This window comes from Ursus maritimus, unplaced genomic scaffold (genome assembly GCF_017311325.1).
Source record: "Ursus maritimus isolate PB19 unplaced genomic scaffold, ASM1731132v1 scaffold_30, whole genome shotgun sequence".
NCBI lineage: Eukaryota > Metazoa > Chordata > Mammalia > Carnivora > Ursidae > Ursus > Ursus maritimus.
The window spans coordinates 15,760,570-15,783,469 of NW_024425564.1; the positions used below are offsets into that span (position 1 = coordinate 15,760,570).

The following is a 22,900-nucleotide window of genomic DNA, read 5'->3' on the forward strand; positions in this document are numbered from 1 at the left end:
TAAATACATCTTTTAAAAAAAAAAAGATATATGCACCCCTATGCATTATTTGCAATAGCCAAGATATGGAAGCAATGCAAGTGTCCATCCATAGATGAATAAAGACAACGTGGTACATATATACAATGGAATACTATTCAGCCATATAAAAGGATGAGATCTTGCAATTTGCAACAACATGAAGGGACCTAGAGGATATAATACTAAGTGAAATAAGTCAGACAGACAAAGACAAATACCATATGATTTCATTCATATACAAAATTTAAGAAACAAAACAAATAAAGAAAAAAGAGACAAAGAAAAAAATAGACCCTTAAATAGAAAAACTGATGATTGCCAGAAGGGCGGTGGATAGATGGGTGAAACAAATCAAGGGGATTAAGAGTACACTTATGGTGATGAACACTGAGTAATGTAGAGAATTGCTGAATAATTATGTAGTATGTCTGAAACAAATACAATACTGTATGTTAATTATACTTCAATTACAAAAAAAAGGAAGAGAAAAAATCATTAGGAAATATTCACCTGCTGCAAAATAAAGCAGTAAAAGAGGGACAGAGGAACCAAAAACACATTAGACATATGGGGAACAAAGAAACATGGCAGACATAAATCCAACTTCACCAATAACATTGAATGCAAATGAATTAAGCATTCTAATCAAAAGGCAGAGGTCATCAGATAAGACTAAAAATATAAGATCCAACTATGTGCTGTCTATAGGAGACACTACCACAATGATCTATCATGCAAGCAGCAACCACTGGACAGCTGGAATTGCTGTATAAGACAAAGTAAATTAAAAATTTTTTTAAAGTTACCAGAAGAGTGGTGAAGCCCAGGTTAATTCCCCTCGAATGGTCATGTTCTAAATACTATTCTAAATATTGCTTCATCATAGTCATATATAATAGTGCAAAACTGAAATGACATACACATCCACCAACAAAGGAAAAAGGAGACATCACCTAGTTATAAAAATGTTTACTGAAACTAGAATTATGCAAAAATAGGTGGGTGTGTTACATGAAAAAGCCAACTATCGCATTATACTCATGAGTACAAGAAAACTAATTTCATTTGGAAATAGGTCAAAATAAGCCAATACATTAATGTTGGTTCAGTTTGGACAACAGAACTCTGGGTGGTTTGGTTTTGTTTTCTTTGGCTTTTTGTATTTTCCAGATTTTTATGAATGGATCAGAACTGTTTTTAAAACAACAAAAAACTAAATTTCATGGAACAAAAGTAAAAGTTTTAGTTTAGTGATAAAAGAAAATTCAGTCTCCAGTGTATTCCCAGCTACGGATTCGAAGTCTAGATCTAAACTAGATAAAACCTTGAGTATTATGGAAAAGGCGATCTATATTCTTTTAACTGACATCTGAGAACTCTCCATGGACCAGTAGTTTTCTTCAAAGGATTTTATGATACTCTTTGTTTGTAGCCTCCGTTAAGATAAGCCAATTACGAGCATATCGGGATTGATGACTGTGTAGTTTAGGTGGTCCAAACGTAATAATCTCTTTCCATAGGAGGAATATAATTCAAAAGCACTTTCGAACTACCCCTGGAGTGTGTATCTTGCACGAAAATAATAATACTTAAAAGGAAGCAAAGATGGGGAAAAAGAAAGAGAAAGAAAAAAACTGCGTGCTTGTTCCGAAAACCTTGATTCCGGGCCAAAATACCTTTTTGGTATTGTTTGGTAGTGGGGCTCCAAGCGTTGTGGGTTTTACGCTCCCTGCCTGCAAACCAGAGTCAACGTCCGCTTTTTTTGAATTTGGCTTTCGCGGGAGTCAGCAAAGCGTGCCAGGTCCCCGGAGCCCCAGGCCGCGGCTTTCGGATCTATTGACTAGTCCGGCCGGCCCCGCGGCTCCGGAAAACCGCCTCGGATCGAAAGGTGGCAAGAGCCGCGAGGCTGACAAGGGAAAAAGAGCGCAGACTCAGCGCCCGAGGGAGGAAACGCAGAGGCTGGGCGGCTCCTCCAGGCGCGACGAAAAGGCGCTGTTAGAGAAAATCGGCTCTCAGCCTAGAGCCACAGCTACAGGGCGGGAACTGCCGGGGACCGCGGGCCGGTGCCCCCCTCAAGCACTCCCACCCCTTTCACCAGGCGCGCACACACACACGCACGCACGCACGTACGCACGCACGTACGCACGCACGCGCGCGCTTCCTGGGGCGCGCGGAGAGAGCGCCTAAGGTCGGGAAGCGCGTGCTCGGTGAGGCCCCGCCTCTTCGGGGACTTCCGGCCGGTGGATTCAGCCGCTACGCTGTCACTCCCGCGCGGACCGGGTATAGCTGTGTATGCACCTTTTCGGTGTGCCGGTTTGTGAACTGTGGGAGGAAAAGCGGAAGAGTGAAAACTTGGACTTAAGTTTGTCTCTCAATCAATGTTTGCTGACTTTAATTAAAGTAGTAAGTGATGGTTGCCTTAATTTTAACTCCGCCTTCCCTAAACCCCATTCTTCCAAAACTGCAACACAGTTTTGGGTGAATCCTTGACAAATCCCTCCTAGTGCGGTCCAAACTGGTAGTAACCGTGCAAGGGAAAGCGAGTTGGTGAGAAAATCTTAAAGTTTGCCAGCATCATTTTCTGAAGTGTTTTGTTTTCGTTTTTACTATGTTCTTTTTTAAAAATTTGAAGGATTTGCCCAAGTCTAAATATGAGCCAGTCAAACATGAAGAGCTTAGCGTCTGTTCTCCCCACCTATTCTTACCCACACTCGTACAGCATGGTGGGCATTGTCAAATCACTGTTATACATTTGAAACTAATAAAACATTGCATGTCAATTACACTTCAATTAAGAAATTTTTTAGAATCCTACAGCAGAGGTGACAAGGGAGATAATACTGTGGTTGAGGAAGTTGAGATTTGCCTATGAGCTCTCAGCAATAAGCTACTCAGCAATAAGGAAGAGACTATACAGCCTTTGGATCCAAAGAAAATAGAGTATAATCTGGATGCTCTTCCAGTGCTCTTTCCATTACCTTTAACTCAAAACACATTTGAATATCAAAGACTTGTGTGGGTGGGTGGCTCAACAAGTAGATGCTAAACAAATGGCATTTCTGTGGGAAGTAGCAGGGTAAGGACAGAGCACAGACGGGAGTTAGATTTCATTTCATATCCTGGCTTGGCACTTAGGAACTGAGTCATCCTAAGTTACCTTACCTCCTGGTGCCAGTGTGCTAGGCTTCTTTTGCCTTAATGTATATTCTACTTTATATCCAAGATGAGATGTTACAGGTTTGCACTTATTTCCAAGAATAAATCTGTAATAGGTTTGCACATATACACTATGTTTATTTTAATTTTAAAATTTATTTTTAAATTTTTTTTAATTTTAATAACATTTGAGCCAATCTGGATACAATAACACATGGCCTTGCCTTCATGGGGGGTGAGGCAGAGAATATAATAAACCATAAATATAAGACTGAATTCACACTACTTTTGAAAAGATATATAGGGATGAGAATCTAGAGGCAGAAAACAGAACTCTGAAATCCCAACCTACACACTATTAGTACATAAATAGATATATGGTTGAAGATATAAACCATCTTTAACATATTTCTGAAAACTTTTTCCTATGAAAAAAGTCTTCCAAGTTATTATACCTGAATCTCATTGTTAAGGAGAAAGAGAAAAATCCTTCGCAAAGAAAATTAAAAACCATAGAAAGAAATGCTATAGTGGAGTTCGGGGAGGAGAGGGAATCCACAAAAATAAGTAATTATCCAAGGATTAGTGTTCCATATAATAGAGTCCACGAAAGTAAAACGTTTAACATTTTTTTTTAAGATTTTATTTATTTATTTGACAGAGAGAGACAGCCAGCGAGAGAGGGAACACAAGCAGGGGGAGTAGGGGAGGAAGAAGCAGGCTCCTAGCAGAGGAGCCTGATGTGGGGCTGGATCCCATAACGCCAGGATCACGCCCTGAGCGGAAGGCAGACGCCTAACTGCTGTGCCACCCAGGCGCCACAAAACGTTTAACATTTTAAACACGTTTAGGATTAAGCCAACGAAGGACTCATTGTGTAAGAATATTTGTATATTTTCCCCTCTGAAAACCAAGATATGTAACAAGCCCAGATATTCTGAGGTCAAATTTCTATGGTGAAACCAAACTCAGTTGATTACAAGAATGAAAGCGATCGTCACCCTGATTTCAGGTTCCAAAGTATAAAGAAAGATATTTTTGAAAGAATACAAAGAAACCTACGTAGTGTTAAAAGCTCTCCAAGAGCCAGTAAATATTTTCTCATAAAATATTTCATTTAATCGATTACTATAGAATTCATTATAGAAAAACAAAATCACATAAAGTGATTTGGACCAAAAATATTACTGAACCAGCGAACCTAACGACTCCTGAATCAATACCCCTAAATTAAGCAAAAGCTGAAAGGAAATGCAAAAGTTTCAAATAAATGTATTAATAATAACTCCATATTAAAAGACATTTACGTTCTAGATACAGTCCTAACTTCCCAGTATTCTCAAAATGTCTTTCTACAAACTTTCCCTTAATGCTACTTCACATTGGGTTATCTAGCCAGTAATAAGGCATTACACAGCCCAGCAGCAAATCATCTTGTTTGCCCTAGTTGGAGAATTAACTCAACTTGTGGGCCCCTCAGTGAAAACTAGTTCTCGGAACCGCACACAGAATACCGTTATCCGACTCCCTCTGTCCCTTCCCTAGCAAGTTTTCAGAACCAAATATTCGGTGCCAACACTGACTAGCGGGTAAGCCTAAATCACTCACCCCTAAACCCTCAGCAGATGCCGCCTATACCTCCTCACTCCCAACCCCCGTCCCGGAAGTTGCGTCATGGCGCTCGCGCGCCCTGTCCCCGGATGCACTTCTATATCCGGATTCTTAGACCGGACTCAGAGCTCCACGGTTCCCTACGCGGTTAGCACATGCGCGACGGCTCTGCTCCCTCTTCCTCCACTTCCACTAGCTTCTGCCGTCCGGGAAGCCGCCGCCACCGCCGCGGAGGAGTCAGGAAGTTCAAGATGGCCGCCGCGGAGACTCTGTCGCTGCGGGAACAGCCAGAGTAAGTAGTCTCTGAGCGGTGCGGAAGGCCGGCGCCCAGGAGACTGCCGAGTGGGAAACCGCGGAGACCTGCACGGGCGGGCGGGAAAGTTCAGGCCTAACGGCGGGAGCCAAACTTTGCCTTTCCCCGCGCGATACGTTGCTGGGCGGGAGGCGTAGGGGGAGTGCGGCCTTCGAGCTTCGCTCTCCCGGAGGCCGTGGCTGTTGGGTCGAAGGCGGCCGCGGCCTGCCGCGCGTCGTTGCCCTGGGAGGCGTACGCGCGAGCGGCCTCTACAGGTCCCGTGCGCGAGGTGGCTGCCGCGACTGTGCGGTCGCGCCTTCGTATTCCTCCCTCTGGGACCGAGCGGAGCTCCCTAGCTGCAGCTCTCAGTGGCATCGGTGTTGGGCACCCAAGGAGCAGTGGTGGGAGGGGGGCAAGCCATAAGACTTTGTAAGTCGTAAGACTTCTTGCCGTCCTGCTGCCGGTGTCAGTTTTAGGACCTGAAAGCAGGGAGGAGAAGGGATGCTAGAGCCACCCTCACTGACGATCCCAGAGCTATATAACAGTTTGTCGCTAGCGGGGTACTTCATCTCCCCACCCCTGTGCTCTTACTCCAGCATCATTCGATATATTTCCCCCCTCTGCCTTTTGGCAGCTTATTTGCCAACTTGCAAACTTGAGGCAAAGTAAGATCAAGTTCTTGGTTTTGAGACCTGACGTTTTTGGCCTGAGTTTGTAGGGCTTCTTTGGAAGTACAAGGGGAAGTAGTAGTAGCTACTTCCAAACCCAAGCACTTTATGTCTATAATTAAGCTAACGTAAGAATCGATGCGGCCAAGTGAAAACATAACTTGTATATGCTGCAAATTCTAATTGTTGTATAAAAGCAGTATTTTGTTCTTCTGTTCTTGTTGGGAAAACTCAAACAAGAATCCAAAATAGAGTGGATTTTAAAACAATTCATAGAGCGATCGTTTTGTGCATCAGCATTATCTGATTTTTTTAAAAATCCATTTTAGTTAAGAGGTAGATACAGTCTCCCAGCAACTAACGACTGAGAGGAGAGATTTTCACTACTAGGGGCCCCAGCACTTCATTGCTGTGCATTCAGTTCTGGGCTTCTCAATCATTTGCTCTATTCAGAGAATTATATTAAGTTTTTCATTAAGGGCTTTTGAAGGCTGCTCTTTTATCTTCACAATTTGACTTAGAAGAGAGCAGATGGATTCTAAAGTTTTAGCTAGACTTCATCTCTTTTTGTTTCTCATCAAGTTCACAGTGTGGCATGTTCCAGTATTTATGCCAGTACAGTACAAATATTATGCAGCTGTTTTTTTCTAGCAATCTCTTCAACGTTCTGTAGTATCGTGTCCATTTATTTGATTTCAGGGACCGTTCAGATTAATTTTGAGGAGTGCTTGGGTCATATTTTATATATATATTCAAATACTAGACTTAATAATTAGCATTTATTTATGCTTCTGCAATATGAATGCCCCTGAAAGAAATAGCCCTTAATTCCACCTCGCCTCCCCACAGAACTCTTGGTATAAATGGAGTATTTAAGTTCCCTGAAGGGTTTTTAGTGGATTTTGCACTTGTCCATCTCTTTAGCTCAGCCTCTTTGAGGCTTTTGAACATTAAAATTTTTATCTGCATTCACTTATTTGCACTTACCAAGTACCAGGTACTGTTCAAAGCACCGAACAAATATTTTATCCTTATAACGACCCTATGAAGGTAGATCCTGTTATTTCCTATATTTTACAAATGATCAAATTGAAGCACAGAGAAGTTAACTTGCTCAAGGTCACACTAAGTGACAGGCCCAGGATTTAAACCCAGGTAGTCTAATTCCAGAGCCCTGCTCCTAACTATTGTACTGTCTAGTCGCCCACTATACAATGTGGCTCCTTTTAAAAATAGCCTTTAAGGTTTGAAATCCTTTTTATTGACTTCCAGTGTCCCAGAAAGGTCCATTTTTTTGATGTGACGGTTCTAATTCTTTGAAGCTTAATTTTCCACACCCGATCTAGAAAAGGATGGGTGGAGGAGTTCATTTTAAGACTAGTTGGTCTTTTGAATCCATTCTTATTTTTACATCTCCATTAATTCTGTATTAAGGTAGTTGAAGTTGTCAGAGAAACGGCTTAATTACTTTCTTTGTAAAGAAGTAATGGCATTCACTTTGCTCACCATTCTCTGTTTCCAGAGCATACATTGAATTCCTCCCAAATAAGATGTCATTAAGAGTAATCTTTTTTAAAAATTTGAAGAGGAAGTTAAAATAACACTAGTGGTTTGTAATTAGTCTTTATTTTAAAGTTGTTTCATTGTGCCAGATGCCCAGAGACCCTTATTTGAAGGATGTAACTACACATTGCATTTAACAAAATAAATGGTAAAAGCACTCTTAACACTTCCATATAGTCTGCACTTCAAATCAGCTTCGTTTCCAAATATTGTGATTTGAAGGATATTACTCAATTCTCAGTAAGTACTGTTTTATGACAAACTTGTTGTAGACCACGTTGGTTTAAACGTAGACCTGCTAAATGTGTACATTGCAAAAGTGTTAAATTGCAAAACGTAAATGTTAAAATGTAAATTTACATATATGGAACTTAAATACCTGTATTTATTGTAAATGTGAACTATGCAAAAAGACTGTCAGGTTTCTTATCAGGGTACCTTTCCCTAAAGTTTTAGAAGAAAGTTGTTGAAGATGAACCTTAATTAGCTGCTTTAACACAATCTTGTTATGTGTAATATGCCACCCAATCATTGAGTTCACGTTTTCCTGATTTACCTAGTCAGACTTCAATTGGTATTTTCTATGGAATTTGCATTGAGAGAGCAACTTGGGAGGGTGAATGTCTACTAACCGCAGTGTAGGAGAACTCTAGAATTATTAAGGTTAGACTAATAGGCCCTAAGTGCTTATAGCATCTTTATCAGTAATGTCATTTCTTCAGATAACATTCATTAAGTTACATTAGAAACTAGGGTCACTCCTGGAAATAACTCTTAAGTGACTCTGGACATAATGATGTAGCTTCTGATTCTTAGAAGCTTTAGGAGGTAGATTTTCTTTTGAAGGAAATTACTTCCTCTGTGGGTAAATTCTTAAGAATTTTGATTTGCAACTCCTTGAAGACTTGTAAATTGTAGAAAGCACTAGAAAAGGGTTCAAAAAGTAGATTTTTCTTGGGAAGGGAGGTAATTAAATTTAAATCATTTCGGGGTATTGCATTCACTAGATAGGCGTGTGAACTGTGCGAGGCACTGGAGATATAACGGAGCAAAAACAAAATGTTTCCTGTCAAGAGATGAGTGTAGTATAGCCAGTATAAGCCCAGCTATAGTCTAGTGAATATAATTTTTATGTGTTATTCTATACAAATCATTTCATTGACACAACAAATTACTTTTTGAGTACCTGCTTAGTATAGGTTAGAAAGTTTACTAGGCCTTAGAGATAGAACAGTGAACTAAATAAATAAAAATTTTGCTCTCATAGGGCATATGTTACAATACGGAGAGACAAACAAGAATTAAGTCATGGCACCAATTTTTTTCTCTTTAGAGAAAAAAAAAAGAGAAAGGGGTATGTGGGTGGTAAGGTGAGGGTTGTGATTAAAATGAATTGGTGAGGAAAACTTGACTGAGAAAGTAATTTAAGCAAAGACCTGATTAGGGAAAGGAACCAGCAATGTATATGTCTGGGGAAAGTATTCCAGGTGGAGAAACAGCAAGTACAAGTACCAAGGCACTGAGGTACGGGTTTATCTATTGTTTAAGGGGAGCGGTGGCTGAAGTACAGTGAGTGTGGGCGGAAGGTAGTAGGATCAATGTGTTGGGGATGTTGGGCAGATAGTATGGGGCATTGTAAACAATTTTTATTTTTACTCTGAATGTGATAGGAAGCAATAATCAAGTTTCACACGGAGTAGTGATATGATCTGACATATTCAAAGCATCTTCAGTCAAATGGAACAGCCCTTGACTGACTTGGAATGTAATACTAGCCTTCTCACTAGCTTGATGTGTGTTTGACCGAAGGCAGGACCCTTAGCTTCCTTGAAACTTAGTCTCCTTTATCCTGGAGACTTACACAGTATTTCGTCAATACTTTGTGTGGTAGCCTTTTATATATGAACTTATTGCTACAACAAGCCTATCAGAACTGTTATTTCCCCAGTTCGTCGTTGAGGAAACTGAGGCATGGAGGAGCGACTTGCCTAAGGTTACACTAGGTGTGTCATGTTGGAAACACCATTTGAACAAGGTAGTTTGACTTAATCCATGCTCTTTGACCATGTTACTGAAAATAACATTCTTAGTATCAGCCCTGACAGCTCCACAGTGTCATGGTGAGTAAATCTATTTATCCAGTCTCTGAGGAAGAATGATCTCTTACTTTTGAGGGACTTGGTTTGTGCTAGGCACTATTACGAGCCTTACTAACATCTGTTAACAAACATGCAATCCTCACAGCTTGCTTTGAGGTAGGACTATTTTCTCCATTTTGTAGATGAGGTGCCTGCAGACCAGAGATCTTAAAATTTGCCTGAAGCTACACAACTTGTAAGTATTGGAATCAGGATTTGAACCCAGATAGTCTGGCTCTGGAGACTGGTTCACATTAGAGGATCTTTAGATAGTTTGAGTTTTAGCTTATTGACTAGAATTTTGTACTTGGGGCACTGAGATTTTATATACCTGAAAATCATTGTCATCCTTTAAACAGGTTCTCCATACTTGTCTCCGTATCTTGATTTAGCCTAATTCAGTTTTTCTCACACGTTTCCCCGTGAGTCAAGTTTCAGGAAAAAAAGACATATACCACCACTTTCTAGGTTGTGTGATGGGAGATTTCAGGGGAAGGGATGTGGTTACTTATATGAGAATATAGCCTATATAAGGAACAAAATTGAAATGTCTTTGTATTGGGGCACCTGGGTGGCTCAGTTGGTTAAGTGTCTGACTCTTGGTTTCAGCTCAGGTCCTGATCTCAGGGTCCTGGGACGAGCCTGTGTAGGGCTCCGTGCTCATCGGGGAGTCTGTTTAAGGATTCCCTCTCCACCTCCTGCTGTCCCTCCCGCTGCTCATGCGCGCATGCTCACGCTCCCTCCGTGTCTCTCTCAAAAACTTTTAAAAAAAAGAAATGTCTTTGTGTCTTCTACTTAAATCTGTGATTTCCCCTCCCCTCCCCCCATAATGGAACCATGTTGGTTTGTTTTTTGTTTTTTTCACATTAAGATATTACACTTTCTTTTTCTAAGTCTTTGAGAAAATTTGATGACCCAGAGAACCCTGCTGTATTTATTCTGTCATCTCTGTTCCCCGTTAGAGAGAAGTCAGTCCAAACCAAAACCTCTCAACCAGAAGATATAGCTTTCTCTGCAGCTTTCTTCAGTACTTTCTTCTTTCTCACAGTCCACAGTACCAGAATGGAGATTGGCAGTCTGACAAAAATTTAAAGTTCTTGCCATGTAGTACTTGTATGTTCTTCATGTTCTCCACACCACCTCATTGTTACTAACTAACAACTTCAAGCATACCTCTGGTATGTCCCCTCCCTCCTCCAACCCTTCTAAGTTTACTGAAGACTGAGACCTGGCTGGAGGACCAGACTCTTCTCTGACTCCTGCTGTAATGGCAGTGTCCTTACAGACCACTGTCTAGCAACCCAACCCTGCAGTTCCTGGGCCTCTGACCCCAGTGAGCTTCTGTCTCAACCACTCACTCCCAGAACCTCCTGCAATATCTTTTCATCTCCTGAAATTGGTCCATTTGAGATCTTAACCATTAGACCAGTTTCTTCACAAGTTTGATGCTCTGGCAACACTGATTTGCTTATAGTTTGCTATTTATAATTGTACCTTTTGTCACCTTTTTTTTTTTTCCCTATCTAAAGTAGTGTTTTCCCTTCTGGTCAATTTCTTATTCATTCTCTAGGAAATTTTTAGCCTTTATTTTATAATCCAGTACCTTGTCAAACATTCCTTCTCCCCTTTCAACCTCTCTGCTTAACAAATATTTTGGGTTTTTCTGTGATCTCCTTGACCATTTTCGGAATGATTTTAGGTGGTCCTTCAGTGTTCCCATAATGCCCTTATTTGTGTCTTTGTCATTGCATTCTTCCAGTGTTTCATATGACTTTCTTTTCCTTTGGACCAAAATTTCCTTGAGGGTGGCAGATACTGGTCTTGTACATCTTTGTTTTCCTGCTACCTTTCTTAATGCCTGCATTAGGTGTAGTGATTTAAAAAAATATTAAATTGAATTCCGGAGCACCTGGGTGGCTCAGTCAGTTAAGGGTCTCACTCTTGATTTTTGCTGAGGTCATGATCTCAGGGTCATGAGATTGAGCTCCGCGTCTGGCTCCACGCTGGGTATGGAACCTACTTAAGATTCTTTCTCTCCCTCTCCCCTCTCTCCCCTCTCTCCCCTTCCTTCTGTTAAAAAAAAAAAAATTGAATTCCTTAGTTCTTTGGCACAAATAATAAATTTACTAAAAGTACAGGAGCACATAACTTGAAGGACTTGGACAAAATAATCCATATCTTCCTCCAAAAACAATGTGATGGTCTGAATCCAGATGATTTAAACTCTGGTGTTAGTCTCATATTCTGGGATGTGATGTTTTAGTATAGAATGATTTTAAAGGAGAAGGTTAAAGTTACTGTAGTCTGTGTTTAATCTGCGATTAATGAACAGCAAGGATTTAGCAAAATAATTTAGAATCATAAATTCTTTCAGCATAGTCTAAACATTTAAGCACAAAAGCTACCATTTGGTGTAATTAATTTTATTAATATTTTTTTTGAATGGCAGCAACCAATATGAGCATATTCTGGGAAACTAATCTTTCATTTGAAATTTAAAGAGATTAAATAACCCAGTGAACAAATATTGGTTGAAGCATAGGCTTTTGCTGATATTGGACTATTCTTGACCTGCAGGAGACCCTTTGATGCGATTCAGTCTAATACCGCATGGTTATTCAGTGGCCACTACAGGCTGAGCATCCTTACTCCTGGTCAGCTCACTTTGAAGTTTTAACCCTTGAGGGTGTGTTACACTCAACATCAGCCACCAGTGCACATTAATAGAGTGCTTATTTTGGCGATAGCTGAATATTGGTTGTAAAGATTTTAAAAAGAAAAAGTATACTTCTTAATTTAAAGTGGAGAAAGAGATTAGTCTCCCAATATATGGCAGTATGTTTTATGGAAAAAGAAAATGGGGGTGGCTTTGGTGTTAAGGCTATGTGGGAAATTATGGTTTAAAAACAAGTTGCTGAGTGACTTTAAATCAATATTAACATTTTACTGATTAGTTTTGGATTTTTTTAAATTAAGTGTGATTATTTTAACCTCCCTCATAATGTATGTATTCTGTGTATTGGAGTTCAACCATTAGAAACAAAATAAAGTTAAATCACTAAGTTTTTGCCAGATATCTTTGCAATAAAATGTCTGAGGCTATTCTGAAAATATTTCAGTGACTAACTTCATGTATTACATTGAGATGTATTTTATCATTATTTTATTGTGACTAAATGCTTGATAAGTGATATAATTTTGAAATGTGTTTGATACATTAATAGGATGGAAGATGCTGATAATTCCGAAAAGAGTATAAATGAAGAAAATGGAGAAGTATCAGAAGACCAGTCTCAAAATAAACACAGTCGTCACAAAAAAAAGAAGCATAAACACAGAAGTAAACATAAGAAACATAAACATTCCTCAGAAGAAGACAAGGATAAAAAACATAAACATAAGCATAAACATAAGAAACACAAAAGAAAAGAAGTTGTTGATGCTTCTGACAAAGAAGGTATGTCTCCAGCAAAAAGAACTAAACTCGATGATTTAGCTTTGCTGGAAGACTTGGAGAAACAGAGAGCCTTGATTAAAGCTGAACTTGATAATGAGTTAATGGAAGGAAAGGTCCAATCTGGGATGGGGCTCATATTGCAAGGTTATGAGTCTGGCTCTGAAGAAGAGGGGGAGATTCATGAAAAAGCAAGAAATGGAAATAGGTCTAGTACCAGATCCTCAAGTACAAAGGGGAAACTTGAACTAATGGATAATAAAAATAGTACGAAAAAGCGAAGTAAAAGCAGATCCAAAGAACGGACTAGACATAGGAGTGATAAAAAGAAAAGTAAGGGAGGTGTTGAAATAGTTAAAGAGAAGCCAACTAGGAGCAAGTCAAAGGAGAGGAAAAAGTCCAAAAGTCCATCCAAGAGAAGTAAGTCTCAAGATCAAGCAAGGAAATCAAAATCTCCTACCCTTAGAAGGCGATCTCAAGAGAAAATTGGGAAGGCCAGATCTCCTACTGATGACAAGGTTAAAATTGAAGATAAAAGTAGGTCAAAAGATAGAAAAAAATCCCCAATTATAAATGAAAGTAGAAGTCGTGATCGAGGCAAAAAATCCAGATCCCCAATTGACTTAAGAGGTAAATCCAAAGACAGAAGATCACGGTCCAAAGAGAGAAAATCAAAACGGTCTGACATGGATAAAGAAAAGAAGCCAATTAAATCTCCTTCTAAAGATGCTTCTTCTGGGAAGGAAAATCGGTCACCCAGTAGAAGACCTGGTCGAAGTCCTAAAAGAAGAAGTTTGTCTCCAAAACAACGGGATAAGTCAAGGAGAAGTAGATCTCCACTTGTAAATGATAGAAGGTCTAAACAAAGCAAATCACCTTCCCGAACTCTGTCTCCTGGTAGAAGAGCCAAGAGCCGATCCTTGGAAAGAAAACGAAGAGAACCAGAAAGGAGACGACTTTCTTCTCCAAGGTAACTTGTTTTCAAAATGTTAATGCTTTTTACCAATCCACCAGGTTTTTAAAAGGAGAAACTAGAACTTGTGGACAATAAAAAATGAGATAGTGTAATCAGTCTTAATGGTTTTAAGTAGTTTTATGGGTTTAGTTTTTTTTTTAAGTTTTTATTTATTTGTCAGAGATTGAGCACGCAAGCAGGGGGAGCAGCAGGCAGAGGGAGAAGCAAGCAGAGGGAGAAGCACGCTCCCATCTGAACAAGGAGCCCAATGTGGGGCTTGAACCCAGGACCCTGGGATCATGACCTGAGCCAAAGGCAAATGCTTAACCAGTTTTATGGTTTTAAGTAGATCCTGTCCACTAACTATATTAATACTTGTACTTTTTTCAATGAGGAACTTGACTAAAAGATTTACAAATATTGAACTTGGTGACAATCAAGTTGTTTTTTTTTTCAAGTTCTTAGTTTAGTATCAAATTTGCAGAATCACTCCTTTAAATCAAGTAATTTGGCTGATAAATCTATGTATACCCATTTATGGGAAGTGAGGGGAATTTCTAGAGCAAGGATTACTTCATTGAACAGTATAGGCTGAAATTTTTAACTTCAAAAAAGGAGGTATCAATTTAAGGATTGTGATGTGTCCATTCTTTTGAATTGGCATGATTTTGAATTCTAACAATGTACATTGGATCTATGAAATTTTTTTTGCCCGAAAAATAAAGTTAAATTGAAAGTAGACATTTTTTTGTTACTAATTCATATACCTATAATCTCATTATTTTAAAAAATAGTATGTCTTAAGTTTAGGAAGAATAGTATAAGAAATGTTTTTTTTTTTTACCAATAAAAATGAAAATAATTCATATTTGTATAATACTTTTAGCCCATCGGTTTTTTCCTCAAATTCTCGTGATTATCTCACCTCATAAAGTGGAGTGACTCTCCTTCAATTTATAAATGAGAAAATAGATTGAGAGATTATTCAATTTACCTAGTATCCTAGAACTAATAGGTAATTAAGGCATATGAAGGATTTTAGCAGAGTGGGTGGGGATTGTTTAGTCTAAACTACTTCAGAAATTGATTTTTTAGTATCTTTATATTGAGTAATTGGATTTGAAGTTATCAGCCAAGTTTAGCTTAAAAGAAGGTTGGCTTATACTATGTATATAAATTCCTAGCTACGTGTCGTGTGTGAGTATAAATACAAACTGACCTTGAAGTTTAAATCATTTTCTGAAAAACTTCAAGAATGCTATTTTCACCAAGTGCTGTATCTTAGATACTCTTAATTCTTCCAAGTGGCATTGTAATTAAATGGCCCCCCTCTTCCTTTAGCTTTCTAAATTGAGACAGTTGTTAGTGTTGCTGATTATGTCCTCTAAAATGTCCCTAAATGATCTTTGTATCTTTGAATTTGTCTTCCATTTGAAAAGGAAATTCTGAGCAGTTTATTAAGGACTAGAGTTGAATATTTGAAACATAATTTTTTAATTACAGAAAAGATACTAATTAAAGAGATTCAGATAAGGCAGAAGCCTGTAAAGTCTCCCTTTTCATCTCTCCACTATCAGTCATAAGAATGTCCTTCTAGTTCTTTTTTTATGTACATAAAATTATATGAATGTTCTTTCTTACAGAAATGGAGTCCTACATGTTAAAATGTGATTTGCTTTCTTCATAAGACATTTCTGTGACAGTAAAGATCTCTTTTAGCTCTTTATATAGCAGTACCATATTTCGCAGTATAGATAGACAAAGTTGAACTTTGAACAACACAGGGGTTATGGGTACCAAGTCCCCCACACAGTCAAAAATGAGCATACAACTTTTGACTCTCCCAAAACTTAATTACCTATAGCCTGTTGCTAACTGGAATCCTTACCAATAACTTAACACATATTTCATATGCTCTAATATCACATATACTGTATTGTTATAATAAAGTAAGTTAGAGGTAAGAAAATCCTAAGGAAGACTAAATACATTCACAGTACTGTACTGTAAAAACAATTTGCATGTAAGTGGACCTGTGCCGTTCAAACCCATGTTCAAGGGTCACCTCTAATCATTCCCTTACTGAAACATGAAAATTTTGGTTGGTTCCAGTTTTTCAGGATTGTATGCAAAGATGTCCACTGGTTATGTGTGAAGTTTTTTGTAGGATAGAGTCACAGAAGTAAAATTACAAAGTGTAAGGTAATGTATGTTTACATTTGATAAAGTGTTGTCAAAAGTCTTTCCAGGAAAGTTATACCAGTATGACCAGTATGTATTTCCTTGACTAGATGAACTGTCCCTTTCTCTAAACCCTTACTTACATTTCCTTTGTTCTAAGGTCAACAGTTACTGTAAGATGCTGTTATATGTAATATATTAAAAATAAGATTCTGTATTACAAAAGTGCCAAAACTTAGAATGAAAAGTCTTCAAACTGAGGAGATGCAATACTGTTACTTAGAAAAGTTTTATTTGAGTTGTTTATCTGGAATTAGAATTAGTGGCTTAACAGCGTGAATAACCTTTGTAATTTTTCAAATTGTGAGACCAGAGGTGGTCTGTCTGTGAGCGTGCCATAACCCCAAAACGTCATTGTGATTTTCTGAATTCGTGTTTTGTTGCAAAACATGTTAATCTGTGTGTACTGTCTTCAGGTTAGTGTGCCCTTTCTTAAGACGTTTTTTATATGCAAAACAAATTCATTAATTTAATGTATTTTTCTGTTAACCTGTATTTGGTCCCCTTAAGAACACGACCTCGAGATGATATCCTCAGTAGACGTGAAAGATCAAAAGATGCCAGCCCGATCAATAGGTGGTCTCCAACCCGAAGAAGAGCAAGTAGATCTCCCATTAGAAGACGGTCTCGTTCCCCACTCAGACGTAGTAGGTCACCCAGGAGAAGAAGCAGGTCTCCTCGGAGGAGGTAGAGATAATGTTACATATGTTGACCTTTTTAAAAAATTCATTAAACTCTGTATGCTTCTGAAGTTTCGTATTAGCTCATTTGGTGGGTTTTCTTAAAGACCATTTTTCTCTGTGAAGAATCGTAGCTGTGATCCCATATAGTTTCTTTTGTACCAGCATGTGATATAGTTCACACACACTGATTTTTCTTTATCTTTTTTTCAAATTTAAATCAGTGGTTCATTAAAAACTCAGTCTTTGGAAAGGGAGATGCTTTTTTTTCCTACTTCTTAAGAAAGATAAATACTACATGTGCTATGCCTGCTGATTTGTTCTGTTTTAAACAGAATAGATCATAAGGTAATAAAAGTAGCCCAGTTTTCAGTCATTATGTAATTGCAGTTCTCTATTTTTCTATTAACTTGTATTTTGTCCCCTTAGAACATGACCTCAAGATGATATTCTTAGTTGTTGTGAAAGACTCCCTGGGCAAACACTTGTTTAATTCACAGTAGTAGAAACCATTTTATGTGAAGCATATTTAGTGAGTTGGTTAATCAAAATGTTGGTTTGTAAAGCAGGAATCATTTTAAAATATATGCATTAAGTATTTTTTTAAAGGTGTATCTATTTTAGAGAGAGCATGCAAGTAGTGGGGAGGGCGGAGGGAAAGAATCTCAAGCAAATTCCCTGCTGAGCTCAGAGCCAGCCTCAAGCTCCATGAGATCATGACCTGAGCTGAAACCAAGAAACCAACTAACCGACTGAGCCACTCAGGCAGCCCTATGTGTTAAACTTTTTAACTCAAACATAAGTGGACTTCCGTTTGCCAATTTTTTAACATGTTTAATTGAACTAATACATGAATGTAGTTTAAAAAGACAGTGCACCAAAGGCTTATGTTCCAACCAGTGAATGCACCTGTACATTATCTGTGAGTATTTTTATATACTAGATTTCTTGAAGTAGAAGTGCTTTGTCTGAGGTTGTGTATGCTGAAATTGTTTAAGTTATTGCCATATTATCTATTGATTTCTTACTTTGGACAATTATGTTTCTCTCTCTTTCTTTCTTTCTTTCTTTCTTTCTTTTTTTTTTTTTAAGTAGACTCCACGCTCATAGTGGAGCAGTGTGGGGTTTAAACTGAAAACCCTGAGATCAGCACCTGAGCTGATATCAAGAGTTGGACGCTTAACAAACTGAGCTACCCAGGCACCCCAACAATTACTTTTTTTACTTCCACCCATCACACTTTCTCTTCTAATGGTGTTACATTTCTGTATAATGTTACGGTCATTATGCTCTTCTGCATATTGCTCATTGCTGACCAAGTAGTCAGGGGAAGGGAGCAAGGAAAGATCTTCCTCCTAATGCCTCTAGCCTCTGGCTCCAAACTGACTAATAGGCCTGCTTATACAGTTACTGGAGAATTTGTTTTCCCTTTTCTGTGCTCTGGAGATTCTCTCGTTTCGGTCTTACTTTGTGCTTCCCTTTCCTGTATTCAGCATCTTCAGGTTTTACTTCCTGGCTTTGTTAATGCATCTCCAATAGCTTCCTATGAAAAGGACATTTTTGGGGACCTTTGTTTCTTAAAAGCCTTTTTTTTTTAATCCCCATTGCTAATTTGATTTGTCAAGGAGTAGAATTGCAAGTTGAAATAATTTTTTCTTAAGAATTTTGAAATTGTTATTCCATGGATTTCTAGTTTCCAAATTGCTATTGAGAAATCCTGTTCTGATCCCTGGGCATTTCTTAGAGGACTTGCTTTTTCTCTCACCCTCTCTTTTTATAAAAAATGTCCTGCGTTCTGGAATTCCACTATAACGTGCCATGGTACATGCCTCTTTTCTTTTCATTGATTTTGGTGGGCACTAAATAGGCCCTTTAAAGCAGGAATATTATGGCTGCCTATTATGGGAAATTTTCTCTCTTTTGTTTTGGTTTTGGTTTGCTTTCTTGCCCATTGTTCTTCCCCACCATTGGACCCTTCTGTATTGTTCACTAATTGCCCCCACAACACAGGCATCTTTTGTGTTTGTCGTTTTGTTCTACTTTCAGTCTAGGAGATTTTACCGTTCTCCCTTCTTACCTTTCTGTTGATTTTTTTCCCCCTCTGCTCTTGTATATTTATTTTTATTTCTAAAACTTGCTGGCTGTTTAATTTTTTATGCCATTTTATTCATGTTTTATAGAAATAGCATCTCTTAAGTCAGAGATGATAATGAGTTTATTTTATGGAGTTTTTGTTCTTGATAGTTTTCTTACCTATGCTTTGTTTCTTCCCAGATTCCTTTTGTTGTTTCTTTACCTTTTTCATTTGAGAACTTTACTCATAAACAGCTGGATCCTTCTTGTTGCCTATTCTCATTTCAAACTTAGCCACTGTGAAAGCTGAATGGAAGCTTTCTTCCCTTCTGAGAATGTAGAATTTGTGGATTAGTGGGTATCATTTCAGTGTAACTAAATCTCTTTAGCATATCAATGACTGTAGCCCTATTCTTTTGGGCTAGTGATTTTCTAGAATCCTCTTATCTGCTGGAGAATATTGACATGGCTGCCAGGAGAGTTGTGGTTCTTCATAATGTAGACTTCCCCTTAATCCTTTAATGTTCAGTACTATGCCTCCCTGCTACCTTGGGTCAGTTTTTATAACACCCAACACCTCTCCATAAAATAAATTTTAAGTATTATGCCAGAATGTGAAGGGGGATCGTTGGCATTTTCTACTGAGTCAGGAAGGGGACTTTACAGAGTCAGGCTGTTCCTAAGACTTTCAACCAGTTCTTTTTAGCTTTTACCTCACACCACATCCAACAGAACATGGGGTCTCCAAGTCTTGAGGCTTTCTTGGGTTCTGTGGCATGCATTTACTTGTTTCTTACTTACCTTGTCTGTTCCTGTTGGACTAAAATTTAGATTTGATTTGTTACTATTCTGTCCAATTTGCACATCAAGATTTTGTTGACATTTCTGTATAATTCTTTGCATTCTCTTTGCCTGAGGATTTTCTTTTCAATTGTTCATTTCATGTTATTTTAGTAAGGTTTCTTGAGAAATGTGACATAAGCATGGTAGTTAGATGTGACATTAACTGGGAGTTTGCCAATTCTTTGTAGCCTTTTCTGTTTGGAGTTCCACAGCATCTTTCTAACATAAACTTCACCTTTAATGCTTGAGCTATAATAGCAGTTTTTGTTACACGTGAGGCAAGACCTTTATGCACTTATAACAATGTCTGAGGGCCATATTAATTAGACTGGGAATTTTTGTCACATTGTCTTTCCTATACCTTATTAGCAGTGATCTGTTTTTAAACTTGGTTTTATTGAAACATATTTACATAAAGTAAATTCACCCTTTTTGGTGTAAAGTTAAATGAGTTTTGACAAACACATAATCACATAATCACCATAATCAAGAACATTTCCATTCCCCCAAAGTTCTTTTGTGCCCCTTTGCAGTCCAGTAAGAACAATAGCTGTGTTTTAGTTATCGTCAATTAAGCTGGTTGCTCCAATCTTTCTGATGTTACTTTACTTCAAATTTTTAATTAACCCCTTTTTAAATGATTTCATTTTTAGAACAGTTTTAGATTCCCAGCAAAATGAGCTTTTGAAAAGTACAGAGAGTTCCTGTGTACTCCTGCCCCCAAAACACCCACAGCTTCTCTACCTTTAGTTGACCTTTAAAATGTGTGTATCTATAATTTTTCCTCCCCAAATAGGGACAGAGGTCGGAGGAGCCGGTCACGCTTGAGAAGGCGGTCTCGATCACGGGGTGGTCGTAGACGTAGGAGTAGGAGCAAAGTAAAGGAAGATAAATTTAAAGGAAGTCTTTCTGAAGGAATGAAAGTTGAACAAGAATCTTCATCTGATGATAAGTAAGAATGAAATTTCCCATAATTTCCTTTTTCCAATTTAGACAAGTACTGTTTGACCTGGAAATCTTTTAATTTCCACCTGGACATTGTAAGTGAATCTATTAATTAGGTCCTGAATTTAAAAGTTAATTTTTTGTGCATATATTATAGGTTATGTGGCAGAGGTCATCGTTTTCTGAATTTAGAGGTTTCAGTTTTGGCTGGAGTGAATATCCTGAGCCTTCCCTTTTTCATTTTTGTTAGAGACAACAGGTCTGTTAGATAGCTGTACTAATCTTGATTACCAGTTTTGTGTGGTTGAGTGTGGGGGTTTAGTAATTTTTAAACTTTTCAGTTCATATAAAATGGTACATATTTTGCAGTTGAGGCTAACTGGTGTTAGGTATGTCTGTTATAGTGTGAAAAATACGGAAACATTTCAGTGTCCAGTGGACAAAATTTTTTTAATGTGAATCTAGTTGTCTAGATGGAATGTCTCAAAAAATAAGATAATTTAGAGCTGTGGTCCTCAGCCGGGGTAATTTGCCTTTCTGAGGACATTTTGGCAATATCTAAAGATATTTTTGGTTGTCATCTTGTGGCTAGAGACCAGAGATACTGTTCACCATCTGCTAATGCACAGGACAACGCCCTCTTCCATAATGAAGAATTGTCAAAATGTCAGTAGTGCCTAGGTCAAGAAAGCCCAATCAGAGCTAGGTGATATGCAAGTAAGTGAGGGTGTTAAACGTAGATCCTGATACCTTGAGAATGCAGTTTGCTTTCTGGTCTGCACTGAAAATTCAGCAGATCATAAAAGAGGCTGTGTGGGGAGGAATTGTAAAGATTTGGAGTTCTTTGGGAGGAAATTGGGACCAGTCAGGGGCAGTGTCTGGAGGTGGAGCCACATTCCCCGTCAGATTGTATGCGAATATTTACATGTGCATTTTTGATAGGGAAAGGATCCATAGCTTTCCAAGAACCTATAGCTTTCTGTGACCCGGAGAAGGTACTAGTTTTCTTATATGTCTCACTCTTGTTCTGTAGGGATTAAAACTGAGGCTGGCTAGGTGACATGATTTTAGTAATACCAAAGTCATGGTAGAGCCAGGGGTCACTTTTTTGAACTTAAGAATCTTTCTTTTGTTCCCTAGTTTGGTGCCATGAAACAAGTGAGGAGAAAAATGGGACACACAGGGTTAAATTACTTGCCAGGATTCCAAACCAGGCAACTGAGAGTTCAGAAACAGGATAAAGAGAGTAAGATGGCTTAAGACTTTTGCTGGAACTGGCAGATGACCGACGTTTTCTAGCTTTTATTTTTAAACTGTGTAATAGTTATGGCTTGTGACTCTCTAAGTATATGTGAAATTATTAATGTTTATATATGTGTAATTTTTTTTTAAGCCTTGAAGACTTTGATGTAGAGGAAGAAGATGAAGAAGCCCTAATAGAACAGAGAAGAATACAGAGACAGGCAATTGTTCAGGTATGTGATATTAGTAAGGGTTTATGCAATCCTTTTTAAATATTTACTCTTAGTGAAAGGGTTTTTACTTTAATAAAGAATCGATGGGTAGTAGCATTTGAGTAAGTCTTAAAGAAGCATACATGTGAAATTATCTTTATGAGATTTGAAAAGATAATAGTTTCTTAAGTTGAAATGGTTGCCCTTTTTTTGTTTTATATAGGATTCAGATATAAACCTTTTATAAGATAAAATTTGAAGGTGTTTTTTTTTTTTAAGAAAAGCCTCATAAATGAGTATAGAATAAATTAGAGGAATTTCATTCAAAAAAAAATTATGCAATTATACCTGTTTCTATATAGGGGGAAAAACCATTTTAATGTCTAAAAAATAGCAGATTTTCTTGTGTAAATGTGATTGCTTAAATGCAACATCTCAAAAATAATTTAAAGTAGTTTAGAGGTAGGTGACTAAGAAAATGGGGTGGGGAGAGGGTGTTGTACATAGGTCTTTGTATAGTCGTTTAATGATAAGATTACCTGCCTTGGAAGATTGTCCGTTATGCCTTGGCCATCCTGAGATAAAGCCATGGCCATTAGACCTTTGTGGATGGCAGTCCCTGTAAAGTGTAACGTTTTCTCCTAATAATGGGAAGGTGAGTGATGGAGTTGAGAACACATTCTGGAAGAAGCGAAAAATTACTTAGATGCTGTTAAGAAAGACAGCAGGCAAAAGGAAAGAGCAGTTGTGCTAGCTTACCTGCACGCACAGAGCAAATCATAAATCAGGCACTGGTAGGTCAGAGC

General features: G+C 38.2%; 1 protein-coding gene across 7 annotated transcripts in view; it reads left to right on the forward strand.

Annotated features, from left to right (window-relative positions):
- Positions 1-4,863: 4,863 nt before the first annotated feature.
- Positions 4,864-22,900, forward strand: part of PRPF4B (pre-mRNA processing factor 4B) — a 37,404-nt gene continuing 19,367 nt past the window's right edge. For all 7 annotated transcript variants that reach the window (XR_005838787.1, XR_005838790.1, XR_005838789.1 and 4 more), the window contains exons 1-5: positions 4,864-5,080; positions 12,674-13,873; positions 16,610-16,786; positions 20,492-20,647; positions 22,034-22,115. Coding sequence is in view for 2 of the 7 variants with exons in the window: in XM_008692851.2 (XP_008691073.2) it covers positions 4,944-5,080; positions 12,674-13,873; positions 16,610-16,786; positions 20,492-20,647; positions 22,034-22,115 (1,752 nt within the window). In the remaining 5 variants the exon portion in view is untranslated. The remainder of the gene's footprint in view (positions 5,081-12,673; positions 13,874-16,609; positions 16,787-20,491; positions 20,648-22,033; positions 22,116-22,900) is intronic.